This window comes from Microcebus murinus, chromosome 4, assembly GCF_040939455.1.
Source record: "Microcebus murinus isolate Inina chromosome 4, M.murinus_Inina_mat1.0, whole genome shotgun sequence".
NCBI lineage: Eukaryota > Metazoa > Chordata > Mammalia > Primates > Cheirogaleidae > Microcebus > Microcebus murinus.
In genome coordinates this window covers 104378661-104397580 of record NC_134107.1, presented here as the reverse complement: position 1 = coordinate 104397580, position 18920 = coordinate 104378661, and the positions used below count along the sequence as shown (strand labels likewise).

The window sequence follows — 18920 nt, the reverse complement described above, 5'->3', positions numbered from 1 at the left end:
GATAATAATAGTGAGCATCCTAATCATATTCTTGATTTTCAATTATTTTAATGTTTCCTTATTTAGAATAATAATTTTTAAGTTTTTGTGTTTTGGTTTTAATTTTTATTTATAATTGTATGGATACATAATGGTTGTACATATTTGAAAGATACATTATATCAGGTTAAATAAGTTTATTTTATTTCTATCTTTCTAGCTTTTTGTGTTCAATTTCAGAATATTACAGGGATACACACACTTTGGTTACATAATTTGCTTTTGTACAGTTTGAGTCAAAGGTATAAGTGCACCTTTCACCCAGATAGTGTGTATTGTACCCATTAGGTGTGAATATTCCCATGCCTCCTCCTCCATCCCACCTAATTGATTTCCACCGAGTTTTACTTCCATATGTGCCCATGTGTGTTGATCGATTAATTCTGATATAGCATTGAGGACATGCGGTATGATCATGAAATCGCATTTCTCAGATACACTGCTTCAGGAAGTGAGAATGACTGATCACTCCTGCTGATGCACTCTGAAAACAATTATTACCACATTTGTGCTGGTGCAAATGTGTGCAGGGGTTGCGGCCTGGCAGCTGCAGAAACCAGTCAGGGTTCCCCACACAGGCCAGATTGGGGATTGAATAACAGGTTAGGAGATGCTGTGGGCTTCCACATCTGCACAGCCACAGCACTCTGCAATGAGCAACTCCATCCCTAGGCCTGGGCAGCGGGGGCCGGGTGCGGGGGAACTCCGCTCTGCAGTCTGCTGAAAGCAAGGCAGGAATCCTGCCACTGCTCCACTCAGGGTGAGGTCGCCACCTCTCCGCCAAAGCACAGGGCCCAGCGGCACAGAAACGGTCGAGTGAGCAAGCAGGCTCAGACCACGGCGCAGAGGCCAGAGGACTGCTGCGGGGGCGGGGACCGGGGGCGGGGCACTGGGGGCGTGGCGACGGCGCTGATTGGCTGTCCCCGCTGTGACCCCCCTCCAACGGGCTGTGCGGAGCGCGGGACTAGGCAGTTGGCCCCAGGGAAGAAGCGCCGCCTGCACGCGGGGTCCTCTCCCTGCCTGGACGTGGCCGGCTCAGTCCGCACGCCCTGGGAGTGTCTCGGGCGAGGCCTCCACACCAGGAAGATGAGGCAGTTGAGCTGGGCGCGTGACCTCCGCCGCCGCGGCCCCCGCGCTCGCCACAGCCTCGCGCCAAGCGAAGGACGCGGGGGTTTAACGCTCACGGCTCGCGGCCTCGCGTTCGTTGCGGGACCTCCCGCATTCTCCCGCACTTGCCCACCGCCGCGCCACGGTTTCCCGCGGCGCTCCGGCGTTTCTCGCGTTCCCTCGAGTTCTCCCTGTGGAGAGTTCGGATTGTTTTCTTCCTCTAGGAAAGACCCCGCAGCCTCCCAGCCGCTTCCTTCAGCCGCGCGATCCGCAGCCCGGCTCCTCCCTGCGGGGGGGGGGGGGGGGGGGCGCCGGGCTGGGGCGGGAGCCGGTTCCATCCGCGCTCGGCCCTCGCTCCCCGAGGTGGCCTGGGCGCCACTGCCTCTCGGCGGGGCCGGCACAGAGGTCGTCAGGGCCGGCGGCGTCCGCCCCTGAGGGACAGCCGGCGCTGACGCAGGTGGGCGGCCGGGCCGCAGCCCCGGGTCAGCCCCTCGCCCGGCCTGAGGCGCCGCCGCTCCGCGTAAATGGCGGGGTTCCCGCGCCCGGGCGGAGGTCCGCATGACTCCGGGTCTTGGGGGTGGTGGTCAGAGTTGGAGGTGCGGATTTTGGTTGGTGTTTCTAGCCCTGTACTTCTACCTCCTCAGACCCCAGCATAAGACATTCTCATATTTGGCCATTTTTTTCCTTGTGGTCGGGGTGACCTTTATAAAGCGCTGCCTTTATCAATCATGTGATGGAATAGTGACACTGAGCCAGCTAGTTAGTTTTATATGGTTCCTAGTGGAACAACATCCACTTTCCATGCATGGCTGGCCGAGGCTCCCAGACAGTGGGTGAAAACTCTGGCCAGGATAAGGTGTATGAACTAAAATGCTCACCCCCCCCCACCACGGCCTGACTGAACCCCCTCCTGGCTAAATGAATATCCTACAGCAAAATTTCCTGGCAGGAGGAGGGAGGTCAGACATGCCTTATCATGCCCCCCTCCCTTCTTGGAGACTTCCTTTGTAACCCATTAACAGGCCTAAGGGTTTGCAAGACAAACCTGCAGGTCCTCAATTTATGGAACAAATGATGGCAACAAATGGTGGCTTATCTCTGGTAAACAGTTTATGTTAAAACATTCCAAGCCTTTAGACAAAGTTTCATGTCTTTAGCCAATTACAATCTGAAGAATCTTTAAACTCACCTATAACCTGTAAGCCCCTCCCCCCCTTCCAGATGCCCACCTTTTGGGGCCAAACCAATGTATGCTTCCCACGTATTGATTGATGGCTTTACCCCTAACCCCTGTCTCTAAAACGTATAAAAACCAAACTATAACCCACCCACTGAGGAGTTCACTTGCCCAGGGCCTCTTGGCAGTGGCTCCAGGTTGTGGTCCTCAAATTTGGCTCAGAATAAATCTCTTTAAAATTATTTTGCAGAGTTTGGCTTTTTTTCCATTGACAGGTGAGAGGCTATACCAGGAAGAATGACTTTGGTGAGTCGGGCTAAACTCCCCTCATGGCTGTTTGTGACTATAGTGTCAGTTTACTCAAGTATCTCTAGTGGCTATTTTTAGAGTTGTTAATTATGTAAGATTGAATTTAGAGATTAATTATCTGGATAATTCAAGTTGAATAAAACCTCAGATTTTGAGGTTGAATAAAACCACAGATTTTATTTAGGTCATTAGAAACAGAGTACCTGAATTATGTTTATATCACCTGGGGGGGGGGGAGAAAACTCTATATTTTTAAGTTATAGCAAAAAAAAAAAATTCTATTTAGAAGGAGGGATTCCAAGATATGTGAACACTTAAATTTAAAACAAATGTAAAAGTTCATTAATTGTTTATGTGAGAACTTTGCTTTAACTGTTTTTTCCTCTCTTTTACTTGTCTTTCTTTGAGGGCCAGTTTGGGACCTCTCCTGCCTATGAAATAGAGTAGTGCCTGCTCTGATGACACTTTGGGGTATAAATAGGAGAATCTATCTTCAGCCTTGAGCATAGGGCTGGACACATAGTCAGCAACAATGGTTATGATAGTGTTCTTCCCAAATACTCTGATCAAAATTTAACCTCTTTATTCTCTAACCATAAAAAAAAAATGACTGCATATGGTACTTTTTAACACTTACTATCCTATTTTTTAAAATTTTTCTGTTTTAGATGTTATACTTTTATCTGCATAATGAAATTGTAGGCTCTTTGATAGGCTAAAATGGGTGATATAAAACTTGTTGAATTGGATTGAAAATCAACTTTTATTTCCTTTACAAACCACATGGTCTTCATTTATTTATTTTTTCTCAACAGAAAATTAAAGCATTAGTTGAAAGGAGGAGTGTTCCGTCTCTTCTCCACAGAGCTCTGCAAGAACAGCCTAGAACCAGCATGTAAGTGCAAAGCTTTGTACTACACTTCTGCTATGTGCTTGGAACATTATAGTAGACAAAGAGTTTTTCAGATCACGTTTTTTATGTGTGGGTGTTTTTGTTTGTTTTCCTTTAGCACCAGCATTCTCTGTTTAATCATAGATAACCTGACTGATGTCCTGAGGTTATTTAATAAGACCTCTTCTTTATGGGAATCATACTGCCTTTTAGAGCTGGCGTGTAAGCTTGGTTGGTTTAAAACTGATTCAATAGTGAATCTCACATCACATAGTACACAAATATGCAGGTTCCACATTTTATCAAAGTGTATTTGTAGAAACAAATAGAAATCAGAATACTGAAAAATGAATGTTGTTTTACACAAAATATTGCTTATTTTTTATCATAAGGTGATGCCTGTGCATGAATAAGGTCATTTTTTCCACCAATTTTAGATATCAAGGAAGATAACCAGATTGAGATTATAAAAAATGGAATATTGGTTTCTTTTGAATATTATTGGTTAAATCAGTGAAATTCAAAGTGGGAAATGAAGCTAAATATATAATAAAGTGGCCATCTTACCTATTGTGGCCGATTACTGTTTCAGTGGACATTTTAAGGGTTTTTCATAATATGTAGAAATTTAATGGATATTCAATTATTAATTTATTGATTCATTTTGAAATGGAATTTTTTACTCATAGCATTTTTTGTGTTCAAATGAATCTTGTGATGACTTTCTTCTCAGCTGGGAATCCTTTTATGTAAAGTGAAGTCTTCATCTTTATTTAAAGTGAGGGTATACCTGCAGCTATGATATTTTTGTGAATGATGTGCTAATTTAACATAAAATCTATATGAAGGTATTGAAGATTTTTAGTGCCACCATAGATTCTATATTCAAATCCCATTGAATGAAACTTATCAAAATGCTTAGGTCACTTTCTTCCCAGTGCTCAACAAGTCCTCTTAGATTTAGTACTCTTTCTGATCTGTCCCCAGAAGATATATGCTTTAGTCATTGGGTTGATTAGGAAATGTAAACTCCTTTTAATAGGTGCCTAATGAAAATTTAATTAGGAAGATAACTTCTTAGCAGTTTTTGTAGAAAGGTTACAGAAATTAAATACTATGAAAAATATCAATGAATTAAACTTCATGAAATTTTAAAGCTTTTGTCAAAAACACAGTGAAGAAAGCATACCAGGCAAGCAACAGACTGGGAGCAAATATTTCCCCAAACACATACCTGACAGAGCACTGTATACCAGCACAACGTGCCCAGGATTCATAAAAAATTCCTATAACACAGTAGATAATGTGCATAATAACACACAACTCATCTTTGTAAAGCTAATGAGCAAAAGATTTGAAGACATTTTACCAATGAAAATGCACAAATGGACAGTAAGAACATGACAGAAATTAGCACTCGGAGAACCACAAGTTAAAATCTTAATGAGAGGCCACTATATGTCTCTAGACTGCCTAGAATTCAAAAGACTGACAGCAACAAGTGTTTTTAAGGTTGTGGAACAACTGGGACTCTCCTACTGTGTTGTAGGGAATGTAGAAGGATACAGCCACTTTGGAAAACTAACTAGAAGGTTTATTTTTTTTTCTAAAATTAAACATAACTGTATTCTATGACCTAGCAATTCCACTATGGGATATTTACCCCAAGAGAAATGAAAACATAGGTCACAAAAAGACTAGTACAATGTTTAATAGCAGTTAAAACTGGAAACATCCCAGGTGTCCATCAGTAAGAGAATAGATTAACTCCGATATATTTATACATTGAATACTATTCAGTAATATAAAGGAATGGATTATTGGTAAATGAATTCCAAAAACATACTGAGTAAAAGCTATCTTACACAAAATAGTACATACTGTAGTTCCAGTTATATAAAATTCTGGAACAGGCACAATCTTCACCATCCCTCAGTCATAAAGATAGTTTCCTATGTGTTCTATTAAAATACTGATGATTTTGGTTCTTACATGTAAGTCGATGATCTATCTCAAATTACTTTTGGTTTATAGTATAAGGTAGAGGCTGAGATTCATTTTGTTTTTTGAGATGGGAAAACCTTCAGTGGGAAAGAAATCAGAATAGTGGTTTCCTCCAGGATGTTGGAGTGGGGACTGACTGGTATAAGGAGTATGAGGGATTCGGGCACTGATCAAGCAAAAAGGAGATGATGATGGCACAAGGTTGCATGAGAAAAGAAGTCCCTCAGCACACAAGACTTTCCAAGAGGCTTAAGATGAGGGCCCACCATCTAACAGGGGAAGAGGGCAAGAGAATTCTGGAAGATAGGAGAATCAGAGACAATGTCTCTGGAGATGACATGTCCAGGTGATGTTGCTCAGTAGTGAGGAATGTCTGAGTCAGAGAGCGGTAAGGGGCAGTAGCAGCTTGGGGTCTCATAACCACAGGTTCTCTCTTATCAGTGGCCAGCAGATGCTGGATCTAGTTTTATGGAATATGCAAAGCAGGCAGGCTGTTAGTGGCTAAAAATCTTCTTGTGTGGGCTATTTTTCAAATGATTGGGTATGTAAAAATTTGAGTTTGGCACCAGTGAGCTTTTGAACTAACAGATATCAGCCTGTGATGAAGAAATAACTCAGGAGTCAATCCATAGAAACTGTTTCCTTAATTTAGATAATAACCAGAAGGGAGAATTTTTTTGAGTGATGATAATTTCCTATATCTTGATAGGGGCTTAGATTACACAGGGGGAATACATTTGTCAAAAGTTAGTGAATATGATGCTTTAAAAAGGGCTTTATAAAAAAAAAAGGTCAGTGAATCTACACCTAAGATTTTTGTATTTGTGTATTTTGTGTATAAATTTTATATCAAGAGAAAAATATGAATATTGAACTCTAGTTAATGACATGCATGCTGAAGTATTTGGGGGAAGGGTATGTACTGCTTTATGTAGTTTATGCTGAAATGCCAGAAACAAAATAGATTGATAAATAGACCATGTATGGTGGCCATGCCTGTAACCCCAGGCATTTGGGAGGCCAAGGCAGGAGGATACCATGAAGCCAGGAGTTCAAGACCAGTCTGGTTAGCATAACAAGACCCTATCTCTACAAAAAAAGTTTTAGAAATAGCTCTGTGTGATGGCACATGCTTGTAGTCCCAGCTATTTGGGTGGCTGAGGCAGGAGGATCACTTGATCCCAGGAATTGGAGGATACTGTGCTATGATCACACCATTGTACTTCACCCTGAGTGACAGAGCAAGACCCTATTTCTAAATAAATAAATGAATGAATGAATCAATAAATAGAAGGATAGATAGTTGGATACATATATAATAAAGCAGACACAGTAAAATATTAATGGTAAAATCTATGTGGAGGTATACATACATGTGTTTAACATAAAATTATTTCAACTTTGCTTTATGTTTCAAAATGTTTCATAATGAGATGTTGAAGACTACTGTGTGGAGAATATACTGGGGGACCAGTTAGGACACTGTCATTGCATTAAAAAGTTACAGTTTTATATTTCTTGACCAACTTTAAGTTATAATTTTATAAAAACTTGGTGGTATATTTGATCATTTGACTGATGATCTGTGGAATTTGATCCGTTACAGGGAAAGACCTTCTGCTGCCATGAACACCTGTGCATTTCTGATGGCATTTGCCTGCTCCAATAGGACTCTGCTGATTGACAGCCTAGTGGAGCTCACAAGAGGCCTGCAGAGGCAGGAGCAGCATCTTTTTCTCTTCAATGATCTGCTTGTTGTGGCCAAAAGCAAGTAAGTGAACTGTACAGTCTCTCCTGGTTATCACTAAAAAATTGCATTTCCACTAACAAAGATACCCTTTCAATGGTTATTGTAAGGGTTATTACAATAACTCAATGGTTATTGTAAGAATGTCTGGCCTCTGTTGGTATACTCAATATCTGAAGTGAGTTTTATGTTTGTTTCTTTTTTTGCAAAATAAATTTTCCATTTTTTGTTCATACAACAAAATGTTCATTTAGGTCATGTGCCATGCCTTGAATAAATGTAGGAAATATAATGAACGATGTGATGGGGATAGTTCTTGCTCTTGGGTAGATTACATTCTAATATGGGAGCTTACCTTCGTGTGTAGGGGAGAATAAGACAGATTGTGATTAGTGCTATGGTGGGTGAAGTAAAAGATGGGGTGGTGGGTGAAGTAAAAGATGGGGTATGTGTTAGGTAGGTGTAGTCAGGGGATAAATCATTGAAGGATGAAAAGCAACCAGCCATTTAGATAGATGTCAGGACCATGAGTGTTCTAGGTCGAGACAACAGGTACAAAGGTGGTGGGGAAAGCTTGGCCCTTAGAGGAGTTCAAGGAAGGCCTGTGTAACTGGAGCCTAATGAGCAAAGGAGAGTGATAGGAATTATGATTGGTGAAGTACACAAAGGTTAGGTCATCAGGACCTTGTCGACCTTATTAATTATCTATTGCTGTGTAACAAATCACCCCAAAACATAACAGCTTAAAACTGTAAATGTCTATATTTTCTCTGAGTGAGGAGTCTGGGAGTGTTTCACTGGATGGTTCTGGCTCACGATCCTTCTTGAGGGCTCTGTAGCTTGTTGGGCAAGGTACCAATTATCTCAGGGCTCAACTGGAACCCAAGAAACCACTTCCAAGCTCACTCATGTGGGTGCTGGCAGCTGTAATTCCTCATGGCTGTTCTCCAAAGGCTTCCTTTCCACGTGGGTCTCTCCATAGGGCTGCTTGTATGGCAGTTGCTTCCTTCGGAGTGAAAGATCCCAACAGAGTCAGAGAGAGTAGGCCATTGAAATAGCACCCAAAATAGAAACCACAGTATTTTATAACCTGATTTTGGAAGTAGTGTACCATCATTTCTGATGTATGTGATTGGCCACACAGGGCAACCTTGGCACAGCATGGAAGGGAACTATGCACGGGTATGAATATCAGGAACTAAGGATCATGGGGACCATCTTGGAGGCTTAGTACCACAAAGGCTATCATAAACCCCTCGGATTTTATTCTGAAGGGTTTTAATTGGGGGAGTGGTAGAGTGTGATTCTTTTTTTGAAAAAATACAATTCTGGCTCATGCTAGTTAGATAATGCACTGGAAGGAAGGCAAGAGTAAAGTTAAGGAGACTAGATAGTAAGTTGTTAGTGGTCCTGATGGAGATAGTGAGGGCTCTATCTGAGGAAATGACAGGTAAGAGGAAGATAGAGACTTATCTGGAACGTACTTTAGAGGTACCCAAAAGGATTCACTTGCTGCTCAACACTAAATACCAGTGCACTTAATACTCAGCCTAGAACATGGCTGCTGCTGCTGGCTCTGTTTCCCATTGTCCTTATGTATGAAACATCAGGAATGATAAAAGTATTTTAACAAATCCAATCTCATGAAGGAGATTTTTAGTCACTAGAGAAAACACTTTTTTCTGTTACCCACACTCACACACCTAAGTTACTCAGTGCCATAAAGAAGGCATGGGCAAGGGTAAATAATTTTCCAAAACACTATATTTAATGTGAGTTGTATTCATAACAAGAGAAACCAACTTTTTGGGGGGATGTTACTATATTTTAGTTATTCTTCTAAAGACTTTAACCCTTATAACTATTTTATGAGGTGAGTACTTATTTTCCTCATTTTAGAAAAGAAATTGGTATTTTTCTCACTATTGCACTTGTCCAGTCTAAGAAAAAAAAGAAAAGAAATTGATACTGAGAGAAATTACGTGACTTCCTCAAGGTCACAGAGTAACTAGCTGAACCTACCTTTGAACCTAGATCTACCTTATTTCAAAATCTATTCTTTTAACCAATATGTGGTCTGCTGCCTCTATTACTGAACTCTTTTTTAATGGATTTCATTTTCGCTGTTAAATGAGCGTTTTCCTTGTGATGAGTAAAAGGTTCCAACTAAATACTCATTTAGGAAGAAATGGTATAGAAGGTTTAGTGAACTTTTCAAGTTAAAGGCAACATAAAGATAATGAAACAGTTCCACAATATTTTCAATAGAAGTGATACTTACAAATGTAGTTTTGGCCCTGAATATGATGTTTGGAGTAATACAGTGAAAGAAAAGTGTTTTTTTTTTCCTTTTTGTTCTACTCCTTTGCAGTTGAACAAGTTCACATGAAGATCTAAGCAGTGAGTCTGTTACAAGAAGAACAAATCATTATTTTTTTTAAAAAAAATTTGTTCATTTAAAAATTATTTTATGGGTTATATTATGTATGCTAGGTATTATAATAGGAGAATCAGAAAGGTCTCATTTAATTTTCCTAGCATCCCCCCAAGATAAGAGTTGTTTTCGATGTTGAACACTGAGGCTCAAGGAGGTTTGTCATAGACTAGGAAATGGAAGAGCTGGGGCTTGGATATAGATTTCATTCCAAAGCCTGGCTGTCTTCCTTACCACATTGTACTCCTTAGGTGGAAAGCTTAGCCTGGAGGTAGATAAGCAGACAACAACCAATTTCCTGAAATTTAGGACCTTAAGGGTACTCACTTACAACATGCATTCAACTCTTAGGGAAGAAGATATTTTCCTTATGTTTTTGGAATTTTTTTTTTCCTTAGCAGTTATTTAGAGAACCATTGTTTTTTTTTTTTTTACCTTAAATCATTTATTGTTCTGTATAGTGTTTATATCTAAGTAGTTTTTATGTAACCTATATTTTGCTAAAAACATTTTATATAAAGACAGTTGTATACCACTAGAAAATTGTTGTTTTTAGATATATTGGTAAAATTTGTGCTCATTGTCTACTTTTATAGCTTTTTATTTTAGTTGTCCCTCACATAGGGTTATACCATTTTATCCTAGATAACTCTGTTGTCCATTCTAATGTTTTTATTGAGTGACAAAGTTTATATCAATTGATGTAAATGGTGTTATTTATGACATTCAATTCATGGGAGACTATTTTAAATACTTTCTATATCCATTGGGGATATTTAAAAGTTTGTGTGACCTATGTTATTTTTTATGTTTTGGGCATAAACCCAAGAGCCTTAAGATAGAAAGAACGTAGATATTTGAAGAGATGATGATGATAATGATGATGAGTAAATCCTGCCACCTTACAAAAATTTAGAAAAATTTTTAGGAAATGTATTACATGATCATTCTCATAGCAAACATTCATATATATTCACAGATTCTTCTTAATATGAAAAAACTTATTTTTTTTTTCCAAAATGAACAGCAGCAACCAAAAAGAAATAGCCTCTGGCTATATCAAACGTATGTGTATACTCACCCTTGGATAAAAAATTGTGTGGTACCCTGGATCAATTAGACCAGTGCTTGGTCTTCATATTTAGCCATAGAGAAAAGGGAGACCTCAGTTCCATATTATGTCAGCTGATATTTAGGCTTCATTTGGAAACTGCTTTCAGTCCTTGGGTTGGGCCTACAGAAGTAGACTCAAGTGGGATAAATAATTGACAAGGTGTCACATATTTATTTAGGCAAACTAAAGGAATTTTAGTAAGCACAATAATCGAAAGGATGTTAAATGTACCTTTTATTGGCTAAAATATTATATTTGCTCCACTTTGTGCTGGATATTGACAATGTTGCTGAAAATTGTTTTGAATTTATTGTCTTTTTTTTTCCATACTAAATTAGGAATGTATTAAAGGCAGATAGGGCCTTGGGATCTACTTTTGTATTCATTAGGGGTGATACTTTATTGATCTAGGAAAAGGATCATTGGAATGACTTTTTCCCCAGGTCAGTATATGTGGATGTTTGCATAAGATATCTGAAGTATCCGATATAGATAGAGATCTGCATTAGAAAACACAAAATGTCAAAGCAAACATGAAAGAGTACCTTTCCTTCCAAAAGATTTGTAGTCTTAGTTTTATATTACCTGAATAATTGGCATTATGAAATAAGAATCAGTCTGTAATTGAATCTGTTTCATAAAATAATATAATGATTTTTAGCAATAGGGTAAAAATATTAAAATAAAATACAGAAAGAAGCCATTTTGCCACAAGGTACTTTTCTATTATATATATAATATATATATATATATTTAAGTGTATATATATATATATATATATATATATATACACTTAAATTTGGTGCATGCCATGGGAAGGACAGACGAGTCTTTAAATCTAGGTTGTCCTTCATGCATATTTCCTGCAATATCTTTTCATCTTATAAATCCCACTTAAGAGTTTTAGCCTTACTATTCCATGAATCAGATAGTGTTAGGGATGCTTCCATACATGAGGTATCTTTGATTTTATTTTAGCTTTTCCACAAACGGTTCTGAATGGCAGGAAGGACCCAAGTTTCCCTGGGCGTTCTCTTTATCCTACTCAGTTTCTTCTGTTTAAATCTCAGCTCCATCTGAGCAATAAATTTGTCAATTAGCTCAAGAGATATGATGGTTTCCATACCAGGGTTCTTAGTAGGAAGAAACTGTCAAAAAGAAATTCTTAAAGTAGATCACCTTATGAGCCCCAGTGATTAACATTAATTGTGTCAAACCTATTCTCTTTTAGGTTATTTTTTAGGCTACAGTTCTTCAGTTTTAGCCAGAATATAAGGGAAAATGCTTGAACATAATCTTAAGAAAAGAAATTTAAAATAATCTATGCTTTTAAAGTCTAGAAAAGCTTATAGCCACTCAGTTGAAAATGTATTATAAATTCCTCTAATTAATTCTAGGTTTTTTCATCTCTCTTAAAGTGGAAATTTTATAAACATCTTAATAAATCATGTATACTTTTTTGCATTCTGCCACTCTAGTCCTGTCCTTTTGTAAATAAGCAAGTTATAAATAATAAATGAATTAATTTTTTGTGACAGCAGTAAGTCAAAAAGTAAGTTTTTGATCCAAATGTAGCGCTCAATGTATAGAAAAATAAAATGGCAGTTTATGGCTATTTGTTGCTATACATGCAGACATGAGGAGTAAATGCTTCACCAAATGTTATAAAGGCCTTCTTGGTCCAAGGTAGCCTACTGTGTTACAATTTACTGCCTCAGGCACTGAAGACAAAAGCAATGAACAGACATTGACAGAAGTACAGAATCTCCCATACAATTTAAGAAACAAACAAAATAACAAGAGGTCTTTTTTGATTTTTATCTTTCTAGGTACAACAATAAGTTTAAGTTGAAAAACAAGATTAAATTATCTGACATGTGGACAGCAAGCTGTGTCGATGAACTGGGAGATGGTAAGAGCAGTGCTATGAAATCCTTTGTCTTGGGCTGGCCCACTCAGAACTTTGTGGCCACTTTCAGGTAAGAACCACAGCTTGTCCTGTATTTACCTTGTTTAGCTACTTGGGTGATTTCTGGGATGAGGGAAAATTGTTAAGCAAATTTTGTTCCCCAAATTGTTAGAAGGAAAATAATTTATTCTGGTTGTTTCTGAAGTCAGTGACTCATCTTTTGACACATACTCTCAACCAAGATGCTCATGCACCTTATGTTTTTCCCAAAAACTTTTGGTTAAAACCTATGCAATTTAATGGTAACTGTTGGGAACTCTTGAAGTCATTTGCCTTGGTTTGACCAGTGAGTTTTAAAGGGGCTCTACTGAAACAACTGTGGGGATGAGAACTTCCAGGAATATAGAAGGGGAATAGACTGGTGGCCAGACCTTTAGGACTCCCTCTCCAATATCCCTTTTCCTAATGTGTATGGACTTATTTATTTTACATATTGAGGTTTTGAATCTTATCAGCCTTTTCAAACCACTGAAATAACCTTTATCAAAGCAAATTTTATAAAATAGTCCAAATAAGTTTGGATAAGTGGTTTATACTCCAAAGTTTTCTAAACAAGTAGTTTATCCTTATACAAATAAAACTAATGTCCTGCAATACTGGGTTGCTTGAATTATGTATCAGGTTTTGGTTTAGTATCTATAGAGATGTGACAATCAAGAGCAAACAATATTTTAAGGAGTAAACTTTGGTTTCCAAGAGTCACTTGTAGGTGAGGATGGGGTTGGAGAATGTATGAATAAAGAATTTTTGTCCTTTTATGCTGAACATGCTTAATTGGCACTTAAAGGTCAGGGAGAGCATAGCAAAGCTCACACCTGTGCTTTTGAACAAATGTACTCCAACTCTAGTATTTTTTTTTTATTCTTAAGGATTTAGATTCCATTACATGCACATGATGCTTTTCATTCTCTTCCCACCACCACCATATTCTTCAGGCATCATCCTGAAGCTAGTAAACTAAAATTTTCTAAGCTGTAAATCTCTATTAAAAGACAGGCATGTAATTTCACTTTGTTATGCATTATTTGCCTATAACAGATTTTAAGATTTATTTGGAAGGAACATGGGTTTCTATCTTTCTCTGTGTATCTTCTTTTCCATGACAGATTTCCATAGATATTATCATTTAATATTGCTTAATATCCTTAGAGTTACAGGTGAAGGGAAGCGATTAGAAGTGAGGGATGTGACTAGATGATGTTTTTAATCAAAGCATTTCCATGAAGCTTCTTTAAAGAAGAGGGGGAAATGTGAAAACAAGTTATGTGTGTGTGTGTGTGTGTGTGTATAGAGAGTATTGCTCAAACTATGATTCTTTAACCAAGTGAAAAAGGTTAATATCACTGGGGATGTCATGTGGATATCACATACTCCTTTTATATAATGAGATGATAAGAGCAATTCCACTCTGTGGTCTTTTCCCTGAAAAACTCATAACTCCTGTCTAATCATGAGAAAAACTTCCAATTCACACAAATTGAAATTCACACAAATTGAGAGACATTGTACAGGATATCGAACCAGTACTCCTCAGAACTGTCAAAGTTAAGAAACAAAAACATGGACAGACTGACAAACTGTCAGAGATCAATTACTAAGGAGACATGATATTTAAATATAATGCAGTATCCTGGATTGGCTCCTAGAACAGAAAATGGACATTAATGGAAACCCCAGTGATATCTGAATAAAATCAAGAGCTTGGTTAATAGTAATATTCTGGTATTGATTTCTTAGTTTTAACAGATGGACCATGAAAACCTAAGAGGATAACATTAGCGGAAATTAAATTGGGGGACCAGTATACAGGGACTGTCTGTATTATCTTTATGAGTTTTCTGGAAATCTAAAATTATTTCAAAATTGTTTATTTATTTATTTTAAATAAATATTTATTAATATATAATAAATATTAAATTAATTATTAATTAAATTAATATTAATTAATCAATCAATTAATTATTAATTAAATTAATAAATAATAAATATTTATTTTAAATAAAGTGTCGCATTCTGCCTCTCCTCTAGTATGAGGACTGAGACTGACCACCCTACACAAAACAACTGTAAACTCCAAAAACTACCCAAGGGTTATGGAGAATGAACAAAAGTTGGCAGATTTTGAAGAGGACTTAAAACTAGGAAGAAGGCACCAGTAGTGGGTGAATTTCCTGGTTTTATGGCTTCCCTATGAAGAGAAGAGGCAGTCACATCAAGGTGTAGGGCAACTCAAACTGACACAAGTTCTAATCTTCCTGAGATGAAGAACCAGAGTACATAGCCTAGGTCAACCACAGCTATTACAACATGAGGGGGGAAATTTCATAAAAGAAAATGTCAGAGAAGGGAAGCTGTAAATTCTGTGTATAGACACTGCCCAAGTCTCTGCTACCCCCCCATATGCTTAGGATAGACTTGCAGCTTAATGTTAACATCAAAAAAATTGTACTGAACTGCTCCCTACCACAGGTGGATTATATTTTGTAGTTTGAGCTAATCAAGTTAGTTGCTTGCTAAAGCAAAACATCAATACTCTTTTGCAAATAGAGCAAAATACAGTCTCCAAAACCAAACATTTGTAATGTTCAGAGTATAATCTAAAGTTTCCTGACATATAAAGAACAAGGAAAGAGAAGGGATAAATCAATAGTGACCTATTCTGAGTTACCCATATGTTAAATTACTAGAAAAGATCTTTAAAGCAGTTTTCATAAATATTCATGGTAGATAAAATGAAACTCCAATTGAAATTAATAGAAAGACAGGAAATATCAGTAAAGAAGTAGAAAATATTTTATGTGGCCAGACAGAAATTCTAGAATTAAAACTACAATATCTTAAATAAAAGATACTGGTCTTTTCTGCAGAATGGAAGTAAAACAGTAGCCAGTGAATTTGAAGATACATCAATACAAGTTTTCTAATCTGATGAAGAGAGGAAACAAAGTTTTTTTTTAAAATGAGAAATGCATCAGGGACTTGTGGGAAAATATCAAAATGTATGCCATACATGTAATTGGACTCTCAGAAAAAAGAAAGATGAAATGGGGCAGAAGAAATATTTGTGGTTATAATGTATATAAAAACCTCTCAAATTTGGTGAAAGACATAAATGTACAGATTGGAATAAGCTCAGATAACCCCAGACAGGATGAGATGGAAAAAATTGTACCTGGTCGTGTTATAGACAATTATTGTACATCAAAGATAAGAGAAAAATCTTAAAAGCAGACAGAGAAGAACAATGAGTTATAAATAAGAGAATGATGATTTGAATTATTGCAGATTTTCATTGCAAAATTTGAAGGTCAGGAGACAGTGGAGCATCTTTAAAGTGTTGAAAGCAACAACTTTCAACCTAGACTACAATAACCAGCAAAAACATTCCTAAATATGAAGGTGAAATAGATTATAAAAAAACAAAAACAAAACCTAAGAATTTACTGCCAACACACCTATTCTACAAAGAAAATGTTTCTCAGGAGAAAGTGAAATGATAATCAGAAGGAAGCTCAGATCTTTAGGAAGGGATGAAGACCATTGAAAAGGGTGTGTTATATCTTGGTAAATTTCAGGGAACTCTAGGTCATGATCAGTTTAAAATGCCATCAGGCTAGCAGCATAAGAGGCAATCTCTCCTACCCAGTTACTATAAAACTACTATATAACTATTTAAAAAAAAAACAAAAAAGTAAAAAACTAATAGTGTTGAAAACTAAGGCTGACAACTGCCATATTGAAGAGCTCTCAGGTGAGTTAAATTGGGGAGAGAGCAAGGAATCGATGTGAACTCTCCATGTCTTACTTCAGGAAACAGGACAGATAGTCATGTATCAAAAAAGGCCAAAAGGAATTTCATATCTGTGTCACTACATGTCTCTGATTTACAAACCTAGCATTTTTTTGTTTGTTTGTTTTTGAGACAGAGTCTCACTCTGTCGTCTAGGCTAGAGTGCCATTGTGTCAGCCTAGCTCACAGCAACCTCAAGCGATACTCTTGCCTCATCCTCCTTGAGTAGCTGGGACTACAGGCATGCACCACCACACCTGGCTAATTTTTTCTATTTTTAGTAGAGGCAGGATCTCACTTTTGCTCAAGCTGGTCTCAACTCCTGAGCTCAAGTATTCCTCCTGCCAGGACCTCTCCGAGTGTTAGGATTATAAGTGTGAGCCACCATGCCCCAGCCCAGAAACCTAGGATTTATATGTACCACAAAAAGAGGTGCTACACCTTGATTCTACAAATAACGGTATGATACAATGGGAACATTTTTGAAAACACACAGGAAGTACTTCAATCTGATGATGGTCTATCTACAAGAGTAATCAGAAGAATATTATTTTAACTTATGTACCTACTGTGAGTCTTAAATTACAAACTCAGGTGTGCCTGTTTATTTAGAGATCAAATTCATACCCCCCTTAAGCCTCCATTTTCCCAGGCTGGTATGAAATCAGATGTTCTTTACTGGAAATCCTGTTTTTTTAAGGCAGAATCAGAATACAAGAGACTTCTGAGATACTTCACTGCTGACATCATCTTTTTCTACACCCAGAGCTGTCTTTGTACCTCCAGAGATGTTCTGCTTCCTTGCCACATGCGGAAGGAAGATGTTCTTCCTTCCTTGCTGATTATAAAAACTCTGATGCCTGGGACTCATGCTCCCTAGTTGCTCCTTAGCACCATTTCTTCTGGGTTCTTTGTTTCCTTAGGACATCTTAACTGAGTGACATGGTTTCTGGTTCACTCTCAAGGATAGCAAACTTCTATGCCCTCCATAATTTGAATCTTCCAATGTGCCATGCCCTTTTTCTTTCTTTAATATACACTGCTTTCTCCTGAGTATTAGTAGTATATTTTTAATGGGTTTAGGTGTTTATAAAACTCAGAGGTAACCATTGACTTTGGAGCACTTCTGTTTTATTCCTGTAAACATGCCTGAGATTAATAACTATTAAAGAAATGGAGCCCTAGATTCTAGTATAGAGCAGGGGGAAGGGGCAAATATAAGAAGATTACACAGATCAATCTCTATAAATTAACCTGACACATTCCGTAATTTGTTTATTTTTTAAAGTAATATGTACTATATATTTAAACAACACTATACAACAATAAGAATGAAGGATATAAAACTACATGTGGTGATATTGATAAATTTAACAAACATCATGTTAAATGAAAGAAGCCAGACTCAAAATAGTATATACTATACGATTACATTTACATAAAGTACCCAAACAAGCAAAACAATTCTATGCTCTTGGAAGTTAGGGTAGTGGAAACTACTGGCTGAAAGGAACATCAGGTGACCTTCTAAAGTGATTACCTGTTTTATAATCTGGGTGGTGGTTATGCAGGTGTGTTCAATTTATAAAAATTCCTTGAGCGGTACAGTACAGCTTTGCGAAGTTTTCTCTATACAAGTTATTTGTCAATAACTAAGTGTCCTAAAGTGGTAGTTTTCTTTAACTGCTTTGAAAAGGTTAATGTGTCTGAAGAAAATGTCTCATATATTTTCCACATAGGTTTTTGCTGAATAAATGCAAGATTTAACATAAACATACAAAATTTGAATCTGGAAAATCTTTTTTAGAAAAGATGATAAGAAATGAAAGATGGAAGTTCCATGGTTAGTGGTAAAAAAAAAATGTAATGTGCTTTCTGATGGCCAATCCTGAGAGATTGCTGATGGAGAAAATTGCTAAGCACCAAAGTTAGAAACAAATTGCAAATATTTATGAAGTATATTTTGTTGGAAAAAGACATAAGTATAGTTTCCAGTTTCTTTAAAGAGATTAGAAATATGGTTTTAAAAGCTTATAAGTGACAAGACCATATAGGAATAAAGTTAATTTTATTTCTAATTTATGAATTAAATGCAGCTGTGACATCAGCAAAAAATATTAATCAATAGTAATTTAGTTGTATTAATCAATAGTAATTTAGTTGTAAATGGATTGACCTTAAGCAGGTTATAGTAATTGAGAATAAGAGTTCTATGAACTAAGAGTTCTATGAACTAAATTATAATTCTCCTTTATGTTTTTTAAAAAATGTTTCTTTCCCTGACAAGAGTCTGGTTTCTGGGCCAAGGTATTTTATCCATATGCCAAATTTCTCCTTA

The 18920-nt window shown here is 37.3% G+C and overlaps 1 protein-coding gene across 3 annotated transcripts in view; it reads left to right on the top strand.

Moving 5' to 3' along the window:
* The first annotated feature begins 1512 nt into the window (after positions 1–1512).
* The window catches only part of LOC105881620 (rho GTPase-activating protein 20-like), a 59313-nt gene continuing 41905 nt past the window's right edge, over positions 1513–18920 (top strand). For all 3 annotated transcript variants that reach the window (XM_076002648.1, XM_076002646.1, XM_076002645.1), the window contains exons 1-4: positions 1513–2629; positions 3448–3527; positions 7135–7299; positions 12653–12802. In XM_076002648.1, coding sequence (XP_075858763.1) covers positions 2621–2629; positions 3448–3527; positions 7135–7299; positions 12653–12802 — 404 coding nt within the window. In that variant the 5' untranslated portion in view covers positions 1513–2620. The remainder of the gene's footprint in view (positions 2630–3447; positions 3528–7134; positions 7300–12652; positions 12803–18920) is intronic.